We start from the raw sequence: 18,265 nt of genomic DNA, 5'->3' as shown, positions 1-18,265 counted from the left end.
TTTTTTTTTTTTGAGACAGAGTCTTGCTCTGTCGCCCAGGCGGGAGCGCAGTGACACGATCTCAGCTAACTGCGACCTACGCCTCCCAGTTCAAACAATTCTCCTTCCTCAGCCTCCTGAGTAGCTGGGACTACAGACACGTGTCACCATGCCTGGTTAATTTTTTTGTATTTTTAGTAGAGACAGGGTTTCACCGTGTTAGGCAGAATGGTCTCAAACTCTTGACCTTGTGATCCATCTGCCCTGGCCTCCCAAAGTGCTGGGATTACAGGCATGAGCCACTGCACCCGGCCCGGTTTTGTATTTTTTAAAACGCCTCATATAATGAAAAACAAAAACAAAACAAACAAACAAGCAAAATAAATAAAAAGGGCTCAATAGCTTTTCTCCCTAATCCACACCTCAAATCCTCTTGACTGTTCATTGTAAGCCCAAAACCTCCACTTCCAGTTCAACAACCCCCACCTAATTCAGGCCTTATAGTGTCTTGCCTCCTGCTTGGTTTCTGTCCTAGCACTGCCCCACCTAGTCATCCCAGATGCCAGCTTCCAGTCTCCATCCTAAGTAAAAGCCATATAGCTGCTTTCAGGCCCAGAGCCAAACTCCCTAGCAAGGCTACCTTGCTGCACAACTCCCAAGGACATACCTACATAGAATTTGGTAGTTTTGCAATTTGGTAACCCTGCATCCCTAGATCAACCTTCAGACCCCTTCCCAGTTGGCCAATAGCTCTACCTCCTGCCACTCACCCCCACCCAACTAGTCATCCAAAGTTATTTCTAGTTCATCTCATACACATACCTGACTTTCCTGCCTAGCAAATGTCCTATCATCCATGCTTCTAATATAACATTATTCCTTTATGAACCCTTACCCGTTATCCCCAAGGATTTTCTTATCTCTACTTTGGATGACTGCAATGGTTTCCTCATCAGTGTTTCTCCAACCACACACGCATTTCTGGGTTTATTAGCTAAACAGAAACCTGATCATGTCATTTTTCCACTGAAAACCCTGGAATGCCTTCCCAAATCACTTAAAATAAAACCCAAAGTTCTTACCATGGTCTTCAAGGCCCTGTAAGATCTGATCCTTGCCTAACTAATCATCTAGTTACCCAATTATACTCCAGCCACGTTGGCCTTTCTGATCCACATATACCTAACATCAACCTTATTTCCCCCTCTCAGGGCTTTTGCACTCTGTCTCCCCCCATATACACTCCAGAAAATAACCTGTACTAGAGTAGGAGCTCTGTCTGGCTAGCTCCAGGACCCACAATAGTAATTATCCTACAGTAGGTACTCAGTAAGTATTTAGTGACTGGCTTAACGTTGAAGCCACACCAGAATTTCTCCTTTTATCTGTTAACATTGTAAGCTATGGGCTCCTTGAGCCAGGGCTGGATATTATCTCTGTGTCACTAGTACTAGTACTTAGCATATAGCTGGTACTAATAACCATTTGCTGAACAAATGATGAATGTGCTTTTGCTCAAGTCACACTTCAGGCCTTTTTCAATTGAACTATGTGCAACAGTGAATCTCCCCCATCCTGATCTTGTACAGTTCAACTTTAAAATTTAAATGAGGACTCCTACAATTCAATATTAAATGACAGTCAATTAAAATGGGCAAAAGATTTCATCAGACACTTCATAAAGGAAAATATGTGAATCAGAAGTAAGCAAAGTGATCCACAGCATTAGTTATCAGGGAAATAAAAAATAAAACCACAATGAGCTACTGTTACATACCCACCACAGTGGCTAAAAGTATCATAAAAAAGATTACCACCACCAAATGCTGACAAGGATATGGAACTCTCATATACTGTTAGTGAAAGCATTAAACGTACCACTTTGGAAAACAGTCTGGCAGCTTATCAAAAAAACCTAACATACACCTAGCCCAAGAGCAATTCCACTCCTAGGTTTTTAGCCAAAAAAACTGAAAACATTACGTCCACAAAGATTTGAATAAGACTGTTCACAGCAGCTTTATCCACAATAGCCAAGAACTTGAAACAGCCCAGGTATTCATCAATATGAGAACTGTGATGTTTATAGAAAACTATTCAGCAACAAAAAAGAAACAAACTATTAATATCTGTAACATGGATAAAAATGAAGAATAAAGTAAACAAATCCCACTTACAAAGTTTCAGAACAGGTAAAACTCAGTGTGTGCACTTGCCACTTCCATCTAAAGGAACACTTAGAGCGTACACATGATTATAAAATTTTACTGAAAAAAACACAAAAACCTAACAACCCATAAACAACTGTTGCACTAAAGTTAAGGCACATTGAAATGTTCAGAAGTGTACTGATGCCTGCAACTTTTTTGAAATCTACCAAACAATGAGTTGTTGAATAAATGTGATAAAACAAAGGTGGTTTTTTTTAAGATCTGAATGGTGGATATATGGGTATAATTTTTTTCAACTTTGCTACATGTTGAAAGTTTTCATAATAAAATGTTGGGGAGATTACTATTATTTTTTGAGACAGTCTCATTCTGTTGCCCAGGCTGGAGTGCAATGGCGTGATCTCGGCTCACTGTAACCTCTGCCTTCCGGGTCCCAGTGACTCTCCTGCCACAGCCTCCAGAGTAGCTAGGACTACAGGCACCTGCCACCATCCCCGACTAATTTTCATATTTTTGTAGAGACAGGGTTTCACCATACTGTCCAGGCTGGCACTGAACTCCTGACCTAAGGTGATCTGCCTGCCTTGGCCTCCCAAAGTGCTGGGATTATAGGCATGAGCCACTGTGCCTAGCTGGGGAAATTTTTTTGAGACAGAGTCTTGCTCTGTCGCCAGGCGCCAGGCTGGAGTACAGTGGTGCAATCTCGGCTCACTGCAACCTCCGCCTCCTGGGTTCAAACAATTCTCCTGCCTCAGCCTCCCGAGTAGCTGGGACTACAGGCGAGCGCCACCATGCCCAGCTAATTTTTATATATTTTTTAGTAGAGATGGGTTTCACCATGTTGGCCAGGATGGTCTCGATTTCTTGACCTTGTGATCCACCCACCTTGGCTTCCCAAAGTGCTGGGATTACAGGCGTGAGCCACTGCGCTCAGCTGCTGGGGAAATTTTTAATTGGAGAACTACAGGCCCTCCCCCGGTAAGAGGTTGTTGCAAGTGACAAAAGCATTAGCAGTGATTATTTCGGGTGGTGAGATTACAGGCAACAACTGGAGCTGCTGTCTTCTCACTCCATGATTTCTCAAATGTCCCCCAAAAGAGACGTCCTTGGTCTGGCCAAACACGTGTAGTGGGCTAGGGTTATCTTCCCGTGTAGGCCTCAATTTCTGGTGGACTATTCCTTCCTAATCATTACCATTACACCACTTTTCCTGGACTACATCCTTTTGCAGTTTCTTTTTTGAACCCAGAATCAAACCCCAACCATACTGTTGTGGACCCATGTATGCCTCAGTAGCATAAGGGGCTGGCCTCTCACTGCTGTGATGCCCTCTAAGGTGGCCTGGCTTCCATTCTGAGGTCAGAGCTTCCTGTGCAACCAACCAGTTTTGTTCTTCACAGATTTGTCTCCTTTTCTCATTGTAATTGCAACTCTTTATAAACAAATCTTTTCCATCTATAGCTTTCTATCCTTTGAGCAATATTTCCTTTAAATGATCTATAAACCATGGGATTAATCTCTTCCAAAACATGTTTAATCCCCTTTGAAATCTACTTCTAAGCCTATCTCTGCTTAGAAATCTGTGATTAAAACTGTTCATGTCACTCTTCTGTCCTACATCTCTTAAGCAGCTACCTACTTTAAACCAGACTCATTTACTTTTCACATGGTGCCATTATAATTAACCCCATGGGACTTTCAACCTCCTTTTTAGGACCAAAATCTTACAGAACCATATTAAATATCACATTTGAGTCAATAAAAAGAAGTCAAAAATTGTATCATTTTTGTGAGAGGTCTGGTAGGACCCGCCAGATGTTTGTGCATTCTTTCATTGCCCAGCACATCTTGGCTGGATGAAATAGTCTAACTGGTTTCACCATTTCCACTCTCAGTTACGTCCTATCCATTATGTTGAAGTCACAGACATTCCCTGACTCTAATCCAACAAAACCCCCAATTCTTATAATCCTATCAAAATGTGCAACTTGCTTATTATGTATTTCCCTCTTGGGACTGTAACTTCAATAAACAGAGGGACCAGACTAGCCTTGCTTCTGTGCCAACACCTGGCACACAGCAGGTGGCCTATTAATATCTGTCAAATTTATGAATGCTAAGAAACAAGCGATAACTCAAGGATCCTCAGAAATGACCCAAATCTAGCTCTGACCTGCTGCTGGGCCACCGAGAGAGACGCAGGCTTTCTAGGAATATCTAACATCAAACACCAGTTTTATCATCTTTCTGTGTCCCCACCCCCTCAACCTTCCATTTGGAACTAGTCAGGTGTGGCAAATGGATAGCTGAGTCTGTGCTTCTACCACTTGGGAGACAGCCTTTACAGTTTGTTTTCTTCAGTTTACTCTTTCTGCCAACCTCAATGTATTCTGGTAGGGGACATTCTCTCACTGTCACTTAAAGAAGACACATTCATTCCCATTTTTCTAACTTAAATTCACAAATATGTCAGAAATAAAAAAGAACTGAATGATCATCTGATTCAAGTCTCTCAATCTAAGGCATAGAGGGAAGATGTGGTTTGGCTAAGGCCAAATGAAATGGAGACTAGAACTCAAATATTCTGATTCCCATCTAATCTTTTTTTTTTTTTTTCTTTTTTTAAGATGGAGTTTCACCATGATGGCCAGGCTGGTCTTGAACTCCTGACCTCAGGTGATCCACCCATCTCAGTCTCCCAAAGTGCTAGGATTACAGGCGTGAGCCACCGTGCCCAGCCCCATCTAATCTTGAACCTTGGACTGTTAAGACTTTTTCTCTCCTTGAAGAACCCCCCTTTTTATATTTAATTGCAATTTGATGCAGGGGGCAAGAGTGTGGGTTCTGCAGTGACGTGACCAGGCTCCAGATACTGGCCTTACTTCTTCCTAGCCACAATAATGACTTACTACAATACTAAATTGATGTTGTATCTATATAACTTGGGCAAAATACTTAATCTCAGTAAACCTCAAGTTCCTCAGGTGTAAAGTGGGGGATAGTATCTATTTCTGAAGATTAATATAAATAATGTATGCATGGTGCTTAGTACAGAGTCTGGCACTGCTATGACCATGTGTTAGCGATTATCATTATCCTTCAAGCCTAGCTTACATATGCTCCCCTTTTCACATCTTTCCAGCACTCAACTTCTTACTCTGGACTACTATATTCAATTCATGCCACACAACCATATTCTGTCGATGTTTTTCCAGCTTCTTGCCTGTCAGTTAAATGACAAAGATCTTCAGAATAAACGCTGTTTCGGCATCTCTTGCCACACAGCATATACCTGCACACATACTCGGAATTCAAATACTTGAGGGATGTTTGTGGCAGTGTGCTGGCGCAAGTTTGTGTGGCTTGCAAGAGCCAACTGTTACATATTAGGAAATTGTGTAAGTAGATGGGCTTGGTAAGTTCAAAACTATAGAAATTGGGCAATTGCAAAAACTCATGGCTTCCTTCCCCCTGTCAACCGGTTTACCAGCGTATTACTGTTGATAGGGAATCCCATCCTCTGCTACAAGGGAGTAACTTGCCCCTCATTTTCTAAGGCCACCTTCCCCTGCCTTAAGAAGTTCTAACTTTCCTATTCATAAATCCAAGAACAGATTCTTCCTGAGTCCCGTGGGCTCCAATTCAGTGCCAAATGAGCTGAAATTCATTCAACAGTCCTTAACATTTCCCTCTTCCACTTCCAAAGTCCTAACCAGGAAAGGCACCAGCCTGCAATTCCCAATTCCTTATCCACCCTAGGTAATGACCAAAAGTTACACAGAGAGGCTGCAAGAAGGTGGAATAGAGGGCTGAAGTGTCTGGGTGGCAGGGTCACTCCTTTAACAAACCAACGTCATGCTCACACTCCTGTTGCCTACCTTGGCATGCTGGATCCACTCACAGATGCAGGATCAAGTCTTGAAAGCCAATCAGAAAATCCTCCACAAGCTTACAAAAGACCATCCATTGAATATTTTTTCCCATAAGACTGAAAAGACTACACCAACCACCATCACTCTTCTTTTCCTTCTTGGCCTCATCAAAGGACATGGAGAAGGTAGACAAATTTTCTTATCCCTGCTTTTCTAACTTGGGGATTCTCCAAATTTAAATCAGCAGCCCTAAGGATATTCCTCATAGGTCATAAACTGAACCAAAAATACAAATCCTTTCTATAAAACTACATATTCCTTATTCATACATATGACTAAGGGCTACTGAATGGTGCTCATAAACTGAAATTTTCAACAATAAATTTGGTTTAGATCCATATACTACTAAGGAGTCAGGCTGACACAAAGTACTTGGCAACACTACAAAACTTAAGAGGTGCACACAAAAACTAAAAAGTGTGAAAATATGGAAAAGAAAATGGCCACAGGGTTTCCCACTTTGCTGTATTGGGTGAAGGTCAAAAACAAAAACCAAGAAAAAACAAAAAACCAGAAGCTACTAATCTAACTCCAACATCCCCAAAGGCTTATCCAAAAGTTGAACAAATCTAACCAGCATACATCTTAACTCTTCAAAAAGAACCTAACTTGAGGACAAAATTGGATATGGAGAAGGAAGCAAACTGAGGAGGAATGCATGGTCTTCAAAAGCAGGATAGGGAGGTGAGGACGATCTGGCTGTGACATCTGTCACCCCATTGGTCACCAGGGTTGATTTGGCTGATCTGGTTAAGTGGTGTCCCCTTCCTCCCTCACCACTCCACGTGTGTCCCTCCTGAACTGCACGCTCAGTCCAAGAGGATGACCATTCCTGATAGAGAAGGACTGGTCTTTGGTCAAAAGTATGCTAGTAGCTGCACTCTCCTGCTAGAACCTCCAAACAGGCTCTCAAAAGCAGGATAGGACTATAGTGGAGTGGGCGTTTTCCTCTCCCCACAGACTCTGAACATGCTAACACAAAACCTTCACACAACTGCTTCAAAGTAAGTTCAGGCTGGGCGTGGTGGCTCACACCTGTAATCCTAGCACTTTGGGAGGCTGGATTACCTGAGGTCAGGAGTTCAAGACCAGACTGACCAACATGGTGAAACCCTGTCTCTACTAAAAATATAAAAATTAGCCGGGTATGGTGGTGCGCACCTGTAATTCCCAGCTACTTGGAAGGCTGAGGCAGGAGAGCTGCTTGAACCCAGGAGATGGAGGTTGCAGTAAGCTGAGATTGCGCCACTACACTGTAGCCTGTGCAACAAGAGTGAGACTCTGTCTCAAAAACAAAATACAAACAAAAAGCCAAAAACAGACAAAAAACAACAAAATAAGTTCAGGTCCCCACAGCAATCATACGCTTGACTGTGGAGGCCAAGAAGCCTCACCAATAGGTAAGGCCCCTCCACACTATAGTTGGAGTTGGCAAACTGAAAAGGCATTAGGATCAGGGCAGAGCTCCTAACCCAGCAGCTCAGAATGCATGACAGAAGACTGCTGCCAGTGGCCTCCCGCTTTCCCCAAAAGTTAGGGAGGGACTGGGAATAGTTGAGGGAGGGTTTCTACCTCTGGAGTCATACAGGCATCCATGATTTAAACATCTTTGCTTACCCCCTTACTATTTTTCTTTGCCTGGATTACCCCACCTGTACAGTAGGGATAATAATGTCAACTCATGAGGACAGTTATGGAAAGTATTCCCTGCCTGGCACAGTAAGTACCCAGTGTGTGTCAACTGTCCCTTTCGGTGCTCACAAACAGGGAAGTGTACCTTTGGGTCCTTCTGCAGTATCGTTAACTCCTTCTTGGTATATGGGACTAAGGAGGAATGGATCCAGAAGAAATGCCTCTGGTCTACCTGCTCCAGGATATAACTACCAGGACAGGGTCAGCCCCCAAAAGAAGAAATGAAGACTCTTCCCCTTTGAAGTTCTCAAGCTGCAGTATGGAATCACTACCACACTAGAAAAACCAGGAGAGCAGTAGCCAGATCAAAATTTGGAGTTCCATTCCTGGTCTCTTTAGTTTAAGGTCCAAACTCAGTACAGATTTCCAGGAATCCAAAGTCTAGGTTTATATAATCACAGAAGCATCAAACTGGACACAAGATTATCTAATTCAATCCCATATTGTAAAAGAAACATTGAGGCCAGAGGGAAACAACCTGTCCTCAGTCACATAACTGACGGAACCATAACCCGATTCTGAGAATATTATTTCTATATCCACCCATTTTAGCAAGAGTTCACATTTTGTAATTCACCCCAATCTGAAATCTACCCACCTTTACAAGAGCACTGAGACTCACACGGTCTCTCCTCATGATCTATGCTAACTAGCCTTGCACACAGATGGAAAATAATTCTATTTGTCTGATTGCTGGGGCAGGAAGGGAGGAAATGCTGGACTCCACATTTACAGGACTTGATCAAAGGAATAAATTTTAAGTAGCAAGCATACATAAGTGCGTATAAGGTAGAATTCACCTCTTAAAAATGTGATCTGTATCAAAATTTTCAAAGGACATCTACAAGGTAGTCAATTCTGCCCCCATCCCTCCCGGCAGAAATCTACATTCTTTTAATGCCTATCACCTAGCGGTGTCTGAGACAACAGTACTATACCACCTTCCTGATCATCTCCAGGACTGAGGCTTCACCAAATACCTGTGCATCTACAGTGTGCACAAAAGGAGTGTGTATTGCCTACAGCACAAAAGCAGACCAGAGCTCTTGGAAAAGAAACCTACCTATTGTTAATAATGCAAGCCACTTACCCCTCACTGGAATAAATTCATTTGGGACACTGAGGAGAGCTCAAGATGAGTCTTCAGAAATTACATGTTAGGGAAGCCGAGAAAGCAAAGGAATTTCAACAAAAGGAAATTACACTGCAACCACAGACTAGTTTACACTTGTTCCTGTCTAACCATGACTTAGCAAATGACCAAGAAAGCCTCTACCTGGTTCCTGTGGTACAGGAACGTACCTACTACAAGCACAACCAAGCACTTAGTTGTGTAACTTAAAACTCTTAAACTCCGGCTAAGCTGTATATCCATGTGAAGTTCTCTTAAAAGCTTGGAGGTGACAGGTGTTTCCAATTCCAATCTGTCAATTCAATGGTCATAAAAGTAAGGCAACATATCTACCATCACTAATCAGTAGTTGCATTATGTCCATCACTTCAGACAATTACAGCACAGGGACCCTGCTGGTCCCAGAGGCCAAACCACAGAAGGGAGGTATGTATAAAGGCTGTGCCACCCTCCATCCCCCACTGCAATCTAATGTGTGGAGTACAGTGGAGTGTGGCATTAACAAACTTCCAAGTGGGATCAAAGAAAAATCAAGGCAATCAGCAGCAGCAGCGGCAGCACCAGTACCATTTGGTGTGATTTAAAAACTTTTAAGAAGCCAGGGCCAGGCGCAGTGGCTCACAACCTGTAATCCCAGCACTTTGAGAGGCCAAGGCAGGCACATCGCTTGAGCCCCAGAGTTCAAGACCAGCCTGAGCCACACAGTGAAACCACCCCTCCACCGCCCCCAATGACCAACCCATCTCTACAAAAAATAAAAGACTTAATAGGCTGAGGCAGGAGTGCTTGAGCCCAGAAGTCGAGGTTGCAGTGAGCTGACTGTACCACTGTACTCCAGCCTGGGCGGCAGAGCAAGTAACCTTAAATCATTCCCACTGTGTGACCTGTGGTAGCACAATGTGGTTATTATTTGATATGAAGCACAAACTCGAAGAGCAAGACTTTTTTTAAGAGACAGGGTCTCACTACATTACTTAGGCTCATCTCAATTCCTGGGCTCAAGTGATCCTCCCACCAGTGCTGGTGTGAACCGCCACACCCAGCTTTTGATTAGTCTTATTCACTAACCAAAAGCTATGTATGAACTATTCCCACCCATTAGGAGGCTGGGACTAAAGACAGCAGTGAAGGGACTTCAGTCTAAGAGTTTTAAGTCCAGGTTACAAGCGTATCTACTATATAAGCAAGAAAAGGGAGAAAATGAGCAGCAGCAGAATGGAGGGAATGAACCATCAAGTAGCCCATTTGAATACAGTACAGCTCATTCCTAAGAAGAGATAAATTGACTCAGCACCTTTACTGAATTACATTCTCTTGCTGGTCATTGCTCCATAACCAAATAGTCATCTTCTCCTCCTCTTATCATGAAATGGCAAGCCATCAATTAAGCAAAATGACTTGAAACTATTAAGTTACTAAGGTCAAAATCCTGAGGTCTGGAACAACTAGGGTACCAATTCCAGTGCTCAGCTGTACCATTTATCACTTCTCTATGACATCTGCTGAGTCTCTATGCCTCAGCATGGAGACCTTTAATAATAATTTTTAAAAATTACAGAATGCTTCACAAACTGCATGTCATCTTGCACAGGGGCCATGCTAATCTTCTCTGTATCATTCCAGTTTTTAGTATGTGCTGCTAAGGCAAGCACACCTTAAACATTTTCACTGGAAGGAGGTCCATGGTGCTACTGACAGAATTCAAAGGATTTGGCTGATGTGATTTTTCCCAGCACTATTTCCTACCCCTAGACTTTGAGTGCTGCCCTTCTGTCCCTGGGGAAGAAATATTTGTATCGGGTGACTTTTTACTCCTTCTGGACTCCAGTGGCACAGCAATATGTAGACAGCATGCCACCACAGTTGCTCCCTACTAGTTATGTTGATCCAGAAAAGGAGTCATACTCTAGGATGCTTTTGAGACTCTTAACACAAGGTAGACCAAAGCACCAAGAATAAACACAAGAATAGCATGGTAAAGAATTATCATTTACCGGCCAGGTGTGGTGGCTCATGCCTGTAATCCCAGCACTTTGGGAGTCAGAGGTACGCAGATCACGAGGTCAGGAGATTGAGACCATCCTGGCCAACATGGTGAAACTGTCTCTACTAAAAATAAAAAAAAAATTAAGCTGAGCCTGGTGGCATGTGCCTGTAGTCTCAGCTGCTTGGGAGGCTAGGCAAGAGAATCGCTCGAATGGGGGAGGTGGAGGTTGCAATGAACTTCCAAGATCGCACCACTGCACTCCAGCCTGGTGACACACCGAGACTCCTCAAAAACAAAGTGGGGCGGGGGGGAGGAATTACCATTTACCTGAGCAGGTACCAATAGGAGATGAATTTGCTTATGTTGTTGAAAAAGTCACTATAACATCAGAGAATTGTGCTACTACCAGGGTACACTCTTTCCAGAACATTTTACAAGTCAATGTGGTCTATCAGATTTTATATTAAAAAAATAAAACTGAAATAAAGCTATTTTTAATTATTTCCTTAAAAAAGGAAAGCCGTAAGTTTATACTGCATCCCATAAAAGCTCTACTTCTGGGAGATTAGTGATGATGCACATAACTGATAAACTATTTCTTGCTGTAAAACATTGGAAAGCAGGTAACAATAAATTACCTCACTGATCTCTCCTGAACAAGAAAAGATGACATATTATCACACAGTCCAGCCCTTTCAGAAAGTAAAGGCCATAGGCAGCCGATTTCACTCAGTGATTTGTCCATGGCTTAGTCAAACCTTGACTATTTAATAATGGCTCGGCTACTACCTGGAATTATGTGTCTGACACCCTCTAAAACTGGGTATCCAAATTCTAATACAAGCTAAACTCTCTCAAGATAAAAGGTTTTCAACATTTTTAAGGGCTTTGTTTGCCAACATATCACACACATAAAATTCTGAAAAGGTAGATACTATGGACTTGAACTAGAATCAACTTTCCTCCCTGCCGTTCCAAGTATCCTCTTCTCTTGACACTTCAGAATTAGCAGGCAAGGATAAGCAACAATTTTTACTTCTCCAAGAAGACCAAATCTACCTTTCCAAAGGCACAAAATATTTTCAAGAGTTAAAAAAAAAAAAGCCCTGACAAGATTATTATAGCTCAATTAAGTACTTTTGTGCAGTTAAAGCATTAAAAGCATCAGCCTGTTTTATTTTTTGACAAGTTTATTGAACAGTATTCAAGACTTCATCTTTATAAACAAAAACCTCTGCTGAATGATGCTAAGGCAGTATTTGTTGGCAATGTTGTGGCCATATTGGCAACAAGCCATTTTATTGTGTTTGGTTTCTAAAGTCTGGACTACTATAGAACTGCCAGTAAAACAATTTAAATGTGGCAATTTTGCAAGGGTGGAAAATAATTTTTAAAGTGACCACTTCCAGAAATTCTTTCCAAAAAATTTGACTAGCAGCAATTTTACATTTCTTTTCTCATTTCCCGAGTGTTCTTAAAATTGATGAGATTTTTACACACTTGACTCATATCTGTACACAATCACAGACTCCAGTAAAAGGGAGCTGGAGTTTAAGGCTTTCACGCATCCTTATTTTTATGCATGATTGACTCTTTCCACCTAAAAATGTATATGTTTGCTTACTTCCACATAGTCCTAGATTTTCATCCAGTGGGTTAAGACTGCTCTTAACTACATTGAATATTAATTACTATCTTAAATTTTAAATAAAAAGTTTCCTAATGGAATTTTCATTGTTGATGCTTTGACAACTTGGAGTACAAAGCTAGGATCTACATTTCACTTAACACTGTTTCATTTTTTAAAAAGCCACTAATAATAATTGTATATCCAAGCTACAGTGTAAACACAGAACACACCTCCAAATTATGCTTGTGAACTAAATGTTTCACTAAAGTTCAGAAAAATTTACAAATTTGCTTATTTGTGACATACATTTGTAGATTTCTCTAATCCTTTAAATCAAAAGAAAAATGAACACCAATTTTAAAAAAATCAGAAGGGAGAGGAAAAAAAAAATTAAACCTAATGGAAAATATTCTCTTCCATTAATGTCGGAATCACCAAAAACAGACAATAAAATTTACACATAAAATTGAAAATATCATGATAGGTTTACAAATGCACACAACTTTGAGCAAAGCTTTACAAATCCTTCATACCATACAAAGCAAATGAGAAAATAATGTAAATTCATTCCTACCCCAAACCTAGTTCTTAGGAGAAAATTCGCAGTAAGAGAGGTATGAATAGTTTCACAGAATACATTTTCAAGAATTTTTTAAAAACGGAAACTCTAACGCCCAGAACAAGGTAAACAGTATCCTCAGCAGTTAGCACTGTTAATAAGTCTCAGATACACAAAAATCAAGTTCCAGAGGGCAAAGCATTTAATACATTCCACAACGAGCACTGTTGTGATTCATATAAAACATAGATCTCTCCAATTTCTACACAAACCGCTCTTAATTTATTTAATTAGATGAACAATGAAATCAAGTTTCCCTTTTCAGCATTTATCTAAGATGTAGTTAAATAACAAAGTAGTTGCAATAAAGTGTATGAAATATTTAATAAGAATGTACGAACATATAACCAAAATAAATTGTGAAAAAAGATAAAAGACTTTCATCTTCAAACAACCCATTTTTCTAAAATGAAAATAGCTTTCCAATGGGGAAAATATCTGTGGTTGAAATATGACTCTCAAGCAGTGCTGAAGTTTTTTTGCATTGTCTTTGGAATGATAAATGATTACTTAACAGAAACTTAAACAGCATATACAAATGTTATATTGCTTTTTAAGCTGAGGAGGCAGTATCTAGTGATCTGTCAAAGCAAATTTGTATTCATGAATTATCCAAAGACCCACAACGCAGTCACCTCTTCTTGAGTCTAAACAATCCTTCCCTTAAAACAAAAATCCTGTACTGTCAATCCTCTAAGATTGTAGTGATAAAAAGCCTTTCCAAATCTTATCAAAAGAAACTGTTGCCACTCTTAACTCTAAATTACACGACCTCTGTTATTTCAGTGTTCCACTGACTCCCAACACCAAAAAGGCACTGTATATATATGTATATATTTTAATAGGAAATATTTTAAAAGACTGACCCCTTTGCTAAGTACACTGATTTGTAGGAAATGTTGGGAATGTTTCAAATCAAGGCAAGGGGCCATTAAAAGATAAATTGTCTTTCATGGTATCTCACCTATCTCCCCTTCTGTATTGTTTATAATATAATGTGACATATCTTCAGAGCATTTTCACTAGGGAAACTAACCATAATTAGAGCCTTTTATGACAGTGAGAAAATGTGTTTTTCATACCATCTCACGTATCTCCCCTTCTGCATTGTTTATAATAAAATGTGACACATCTTTAGAGCACTGACTAGGGAAAGTAAGCATAATTAGAGCCTTGTAAGGCAAGTGTTTCCATGAGAAGGACACTTAACCAACCAGAACTCATGTGGTCCTCCTGCCTTAGTGTCCTGTACACCAAAGAGGAGAGTATGAAAGGGTCAAGAATGTCAATTTCTCCCCTCTGGCAGCTGCACTTGTACTCTGTATGAAGGATTTTAGTAAACAGGCCCCTGATCGAACAACTGTAACAAAAAGCCTCCAAATAACAGGACTAAACACATATCAATCTATGAACCAGCATATGGATCTTTTATTCTATAATACTATTGCTAACAAAGATAATTTCAAATTCAGTTTTAAAAACCTAGATATAATACTCTTTCCTATGAATGGGCCCCTCTTTTTACCTAAAGGCCAAAATTTCACATAAATTGGGACAGGAGAAAATTGATAGTACAATTAGTCTATCATGGATAGGACTTCAAGTATCTTAAACACATTATTAAAAGTGGTTTCTGGGTTTTGATACCATCCAAACAACATGAACAATTTTTAAACTGACTATCCTGAAACATGGTAGTCAAACCAAAAAGGCTCTGGTAGGTAAAGGACTCCATAGTTTATTTTTATGGCAAAAGTCTTATTCCACACAGTTTTAAGTGTGACATTGGAAATCAAAGTTCGAGGTTATAGCACAAACCAAGTGTGGACTTTCATATTTAGGAAAAAAAGAACAACAAAACAGTTCTGCTCATTTACAAATGAGTCAATTAGACAAACAAAGCAGCAACTTCTGAAGCAGGACTGTCTATACAGCAAGGACCCTCAAGAAGCAATAAAGGTACATACAATGAATCTGTATACAGAAATTTTATTCAGTTTTAAAAGAAAATGAGGACTTTAGACAAAGCTTTACCCTATAACAAAGTAAATCTGTCCAGCTTTAAACCAAATTCTGAGAGTAGCCAACTTCTATTTTTCAGCAGCTGGCAAGAGCACCCTCAATGAGTTCTACTGACATTTCTATTTTCATCATCCCATGTGGTATAAAACAAGACCAATCTAGACTCCTTGATAAGCTTTATGTGGTCATTTGAGTTTTACAAATGGTTTCTCTATGGTATGCCAAAATCATTCACGTGTTCTCTCCAGATAGCTTTACTGTAACATACAGCAATGTTTATCCTGGTGAGTGGGTCTTCTGTAAACAGTCAACCAATGCTCTATGTTATGGAAACCAAGCTATATGCAATTGAAACAATCCACAGGTTCTAACCTGGAAATACTAGGAAAACAATCTGGATGCATTAATCACAGCAATATGAAGATCTACCCTATGAAGAATGATGTGAATGGCTACCCTAATACAAGTTTTACTTTTCTGGAACCTATAGGCCTGTCATTTAAGTCAATGACAGCAGCTGTGGCTTCATCCCGAGACTCAAAGGCCACCATGGCTTCACCTGTGGGCATACCTTTTTCATTGTACTTTAAACACACTGAGCCTGGGATTACTTGATAGCCATAAAAGAAATCTAAAATCTCATCAATAGACACAGTAAAGGGCATGTTCTGCACTTTCATTACTGTTGGTCCTGGTTTTCCAGAACTAGCTACAAAGCCAGGGGGACGGCCAATATGGATTGGGCCAGGGCCAGGCCCAGGCCCAAAAGCTGGTGGCCCACTCAAATGCCCAGGGGCATTTCCAAGACTCGGAGGGCCACTTCCAAAGCCAGGGGAACCGCCTAAGTTACCAGGGCCATTTCCAAAATTCTGAGGGCCCCCTCCAAATCCCGATGGCCCACCCAAGTTGTTTGGTCCACCTCCAAAACCCGGAACATCCAATCCTAGACCAGGCAAACCACTGTTTCCAACTGAAGGCATACCAGGCCTAGCATCACCAAAGGCCCCTCCTAATCCTGGAGGAGGGATTGGTGGCCCAAAGGCATTTGATCCACCAAAATTACCAGGAAAGTTAAATGGAGGCCCATTGTTGGCTTCCTTTGATCCTACAGTCAGGAAGGCATGCTCTTCACCTCCTGCACTAGGTATTCCTGCACTGGGTATTCCCGCACCAGGCAGTCCTGCGCCGGTTATTGCCGTACCAGGCAGTCCTGCACTGGGCAGGCCCGCACTGGGAAGTCCCGCACTGGGCAGTCCCACACCGGGCAGTCCCGCACTGGGCATTCCTGGAACAGCAGGATTACCTGGCACAGGCATCTTTAATCCCTTTTTTCCTTGGGCAGGGGGATTTTTCTCAATCTCTCTCATATCTTCTAGGGTAACTACATGAACAAAAGCTTCTCTCCCATTAAGTTTTTTACGATGTAAGCGTTCAGACTTACGTGCATCATCTTCATTTTTAAACTGAACCAATGCCTGTCCTAGACCTTGCCCATTGTTATCAACAAGAACATGTACAGCATTTTCATCCACTGGGATTCCTTCTAGGAACTGAAGAACATCCATCTTGGTAATGCTGAATGGAATATTTGTTATGTGGGCACAGACTTTGGCAGAGTTGACATCACCCTCTGGATTTAGTATCATTTCCCTCTGGTCATAGCTGAAGTTCTGCAGTCTTTTTCGAATCATATCTATCTTTTCTAGCATACCTTTCTTAGTTATTGGATGAACTTGAATAAAGCGATTGCCCATGTACTGTTTATGACGACAAAGAGCAGCCTTATAGTCAGCCTCATTTCTGAACTCTACAAAGCCTTCACCAGTTGCTTTCCCATTGGGTCCATAAGCTATATAAATGCTATCTTCCACAATATCCAGCTTTTTAAAAAAATCAATGACATGTTTGTTTTCTGCTTCAAATGGTAGCCCTTTCAAGTAAACACAAAAACCAGCCTCATGTGGTGATCTTGACCTTGATCTTTTCTGCCCACTGGGCGATTTTGACCTGGGAAGTGTCTGAGGAGGGGGATGAGCTGGTCCAGAAGGTCCCATATTTTGCTTAAAAGTGATATGGCCTCCAGCAGCTACCCACTGTCTCTCTGTGGCAGGGCTAACTTCCACATAGCGTTGAATCATCAGCATTCGGTTTCGTTTCAAAGCTTCAAATGTATCTTGAGGGGAGAGAAACTTAACCAATCCATTCCCATTATTTCGACCTACATGATCTTTCAACAAATGTACTGCATCAACACGGAGCCCATGGAAAAAATCTCTGACATCATTTTCCATTGCAGAAAAGGGCATTCCATGCACACTGACATACAGATCATCAGGGTTGATGGGAAGTGGCTTCACACTGCTCTGAGAGTTCATCTGGATAGGGTTAACAGGATTTAATGGACCAAGAAACATAGGGTTCAGGTTATTGTTCAAATTCATAGGTGCTCCAGAGCCATTCATTCCAGCAGGTAGAGGTGCCACAGGTGGCGGATTCAAGGGTGGCATACCAGACATGGGTGGCAGTGGGGTCATGGGTGGCACGGAAGGAACTGGGGGAATCGGGGGCACAGGAGGCACAGGAGGCAATGTAGGTACTGGAGGAGGAACTGGAATTGGGGGAATGGATGGCATTGGTGGCAGAGATGGCATCGCTGGAATTGGAGGAATTGGTGGCGGCGGGACTGTGTTCATTGGAGAGGCTGTGCTTGGAACGGTTGAGCTAAACGTCGGGCTCCCAAAGGAAGCCCCCATATTTGGAGGAGCTGTTCCTATGCTGGCTGTGGAAAATGTCTGTATGTTTTTGTTGCTTTCATGAACAGAAGTGGTGGCAGTAACTACACTGGGCGAAGGACTGTTAAAGTTGGATACTGTTGTGGGCAAGTTCACCCTGCCACTCATTCCTGAGCTAGGTGGTGGTCCTGATCTACTGGCATTTGCTGGTGGTATATCTAAGTTGGCAGTTTCAAAACGCCTACGACTCAGTTCAATCATATTCTGCATTTCCGTTTTACTACTCAACAATAGTGTTACTTTTGACCCTTTAATTGTACCACCTGTGCGCATCATACCAAGCCTTGCATCTTCATCAGTGGCAAAAAC

General features: G+C 41.5%; 2 protein-coding genes and 1 non-coding gene across 9 annotated transcripts in view; all 3 read right to left on the bottom strand.

Moving 5' to 3' along the window:
- The window catches only part of CPNE1 (copine 1), a 38,955-nt gene that overhangs the window by 10,493 nt on the left and 10,197 nt on the right, over positions 1-18,265 (bottom strand). Inside the window, exon 1 of one of the 7 annotated variants that reach the window (XM_017513129.2) lies at positions 16,606-16,987. The exons of 5 other annotated variants lie outside the window; for them this stretch is intronic. In XM_017513129.2, coding sequence (XP_017368618.1) covers positions 16,606-16,620 — 15 coding nt within the window. In that variant the 5' untranslated portion in view covers positions 16,621-16,987. Of the gene's footprint in view, positions 1-8,864; positions 9,624-16,605; positions 16,988-18,265 lie in introns of those variants that run through there. One more of the 7 variants, XM_017513168.2, reaches the window with a different exon arrangement.
- LOC119469365 lies at positions 10,455-10,558 on the bottom strand. Its single transcript, XR_005198158.1, has one exon. It is a non-coding gene; the product is annotated as a U6 spliceosomal RNA (small nuclear RNA).
- Positions 12,070-18,265, bottom strand: RBM12 (RNA binding motif protein 12). The gene has a single exon (XM_017513115.2). It carries the CDS (start codon positions 18,230-18,232, stop codon positions 15,617-15,619), a length of 2,616 nt encoding a protein of 871 aa, XP_017368604.1. The 5' UTR covers positions 18,233-18,265; the 3' UTR covers positions 12,070-15,616.

The sequence above is a fragment of the Cebus imitator genome, unplaced genomic scaffold (genome assembly GCF_001604975.1).
Source record: "Cebus imitator isolate Cc_AM_T3 unplaced genomic scaffold, Cebus_imitator-1.0 Scaffold18, whole genome shotgun sequence".
NCBI classification, from domain to species: domain Eukaryota; kingdom Metazoa; phylum Chordata; class Mammalia; order Primates; family Cebidae; genus Cebus; species Cebus imitator.
This window is presented reverse-complemented; position numbering and strand designations above follow the sequence as displayed.

Excerpts from the sequence above, each read along its gene's own strand:
- RBM12 (XM_017513115.2), bottom strand. The coding sequence starts at position 18,232 with ATGATGCGCACAGGTGGTACAATTAAAGGGTCAAAAGTAACACTATTG.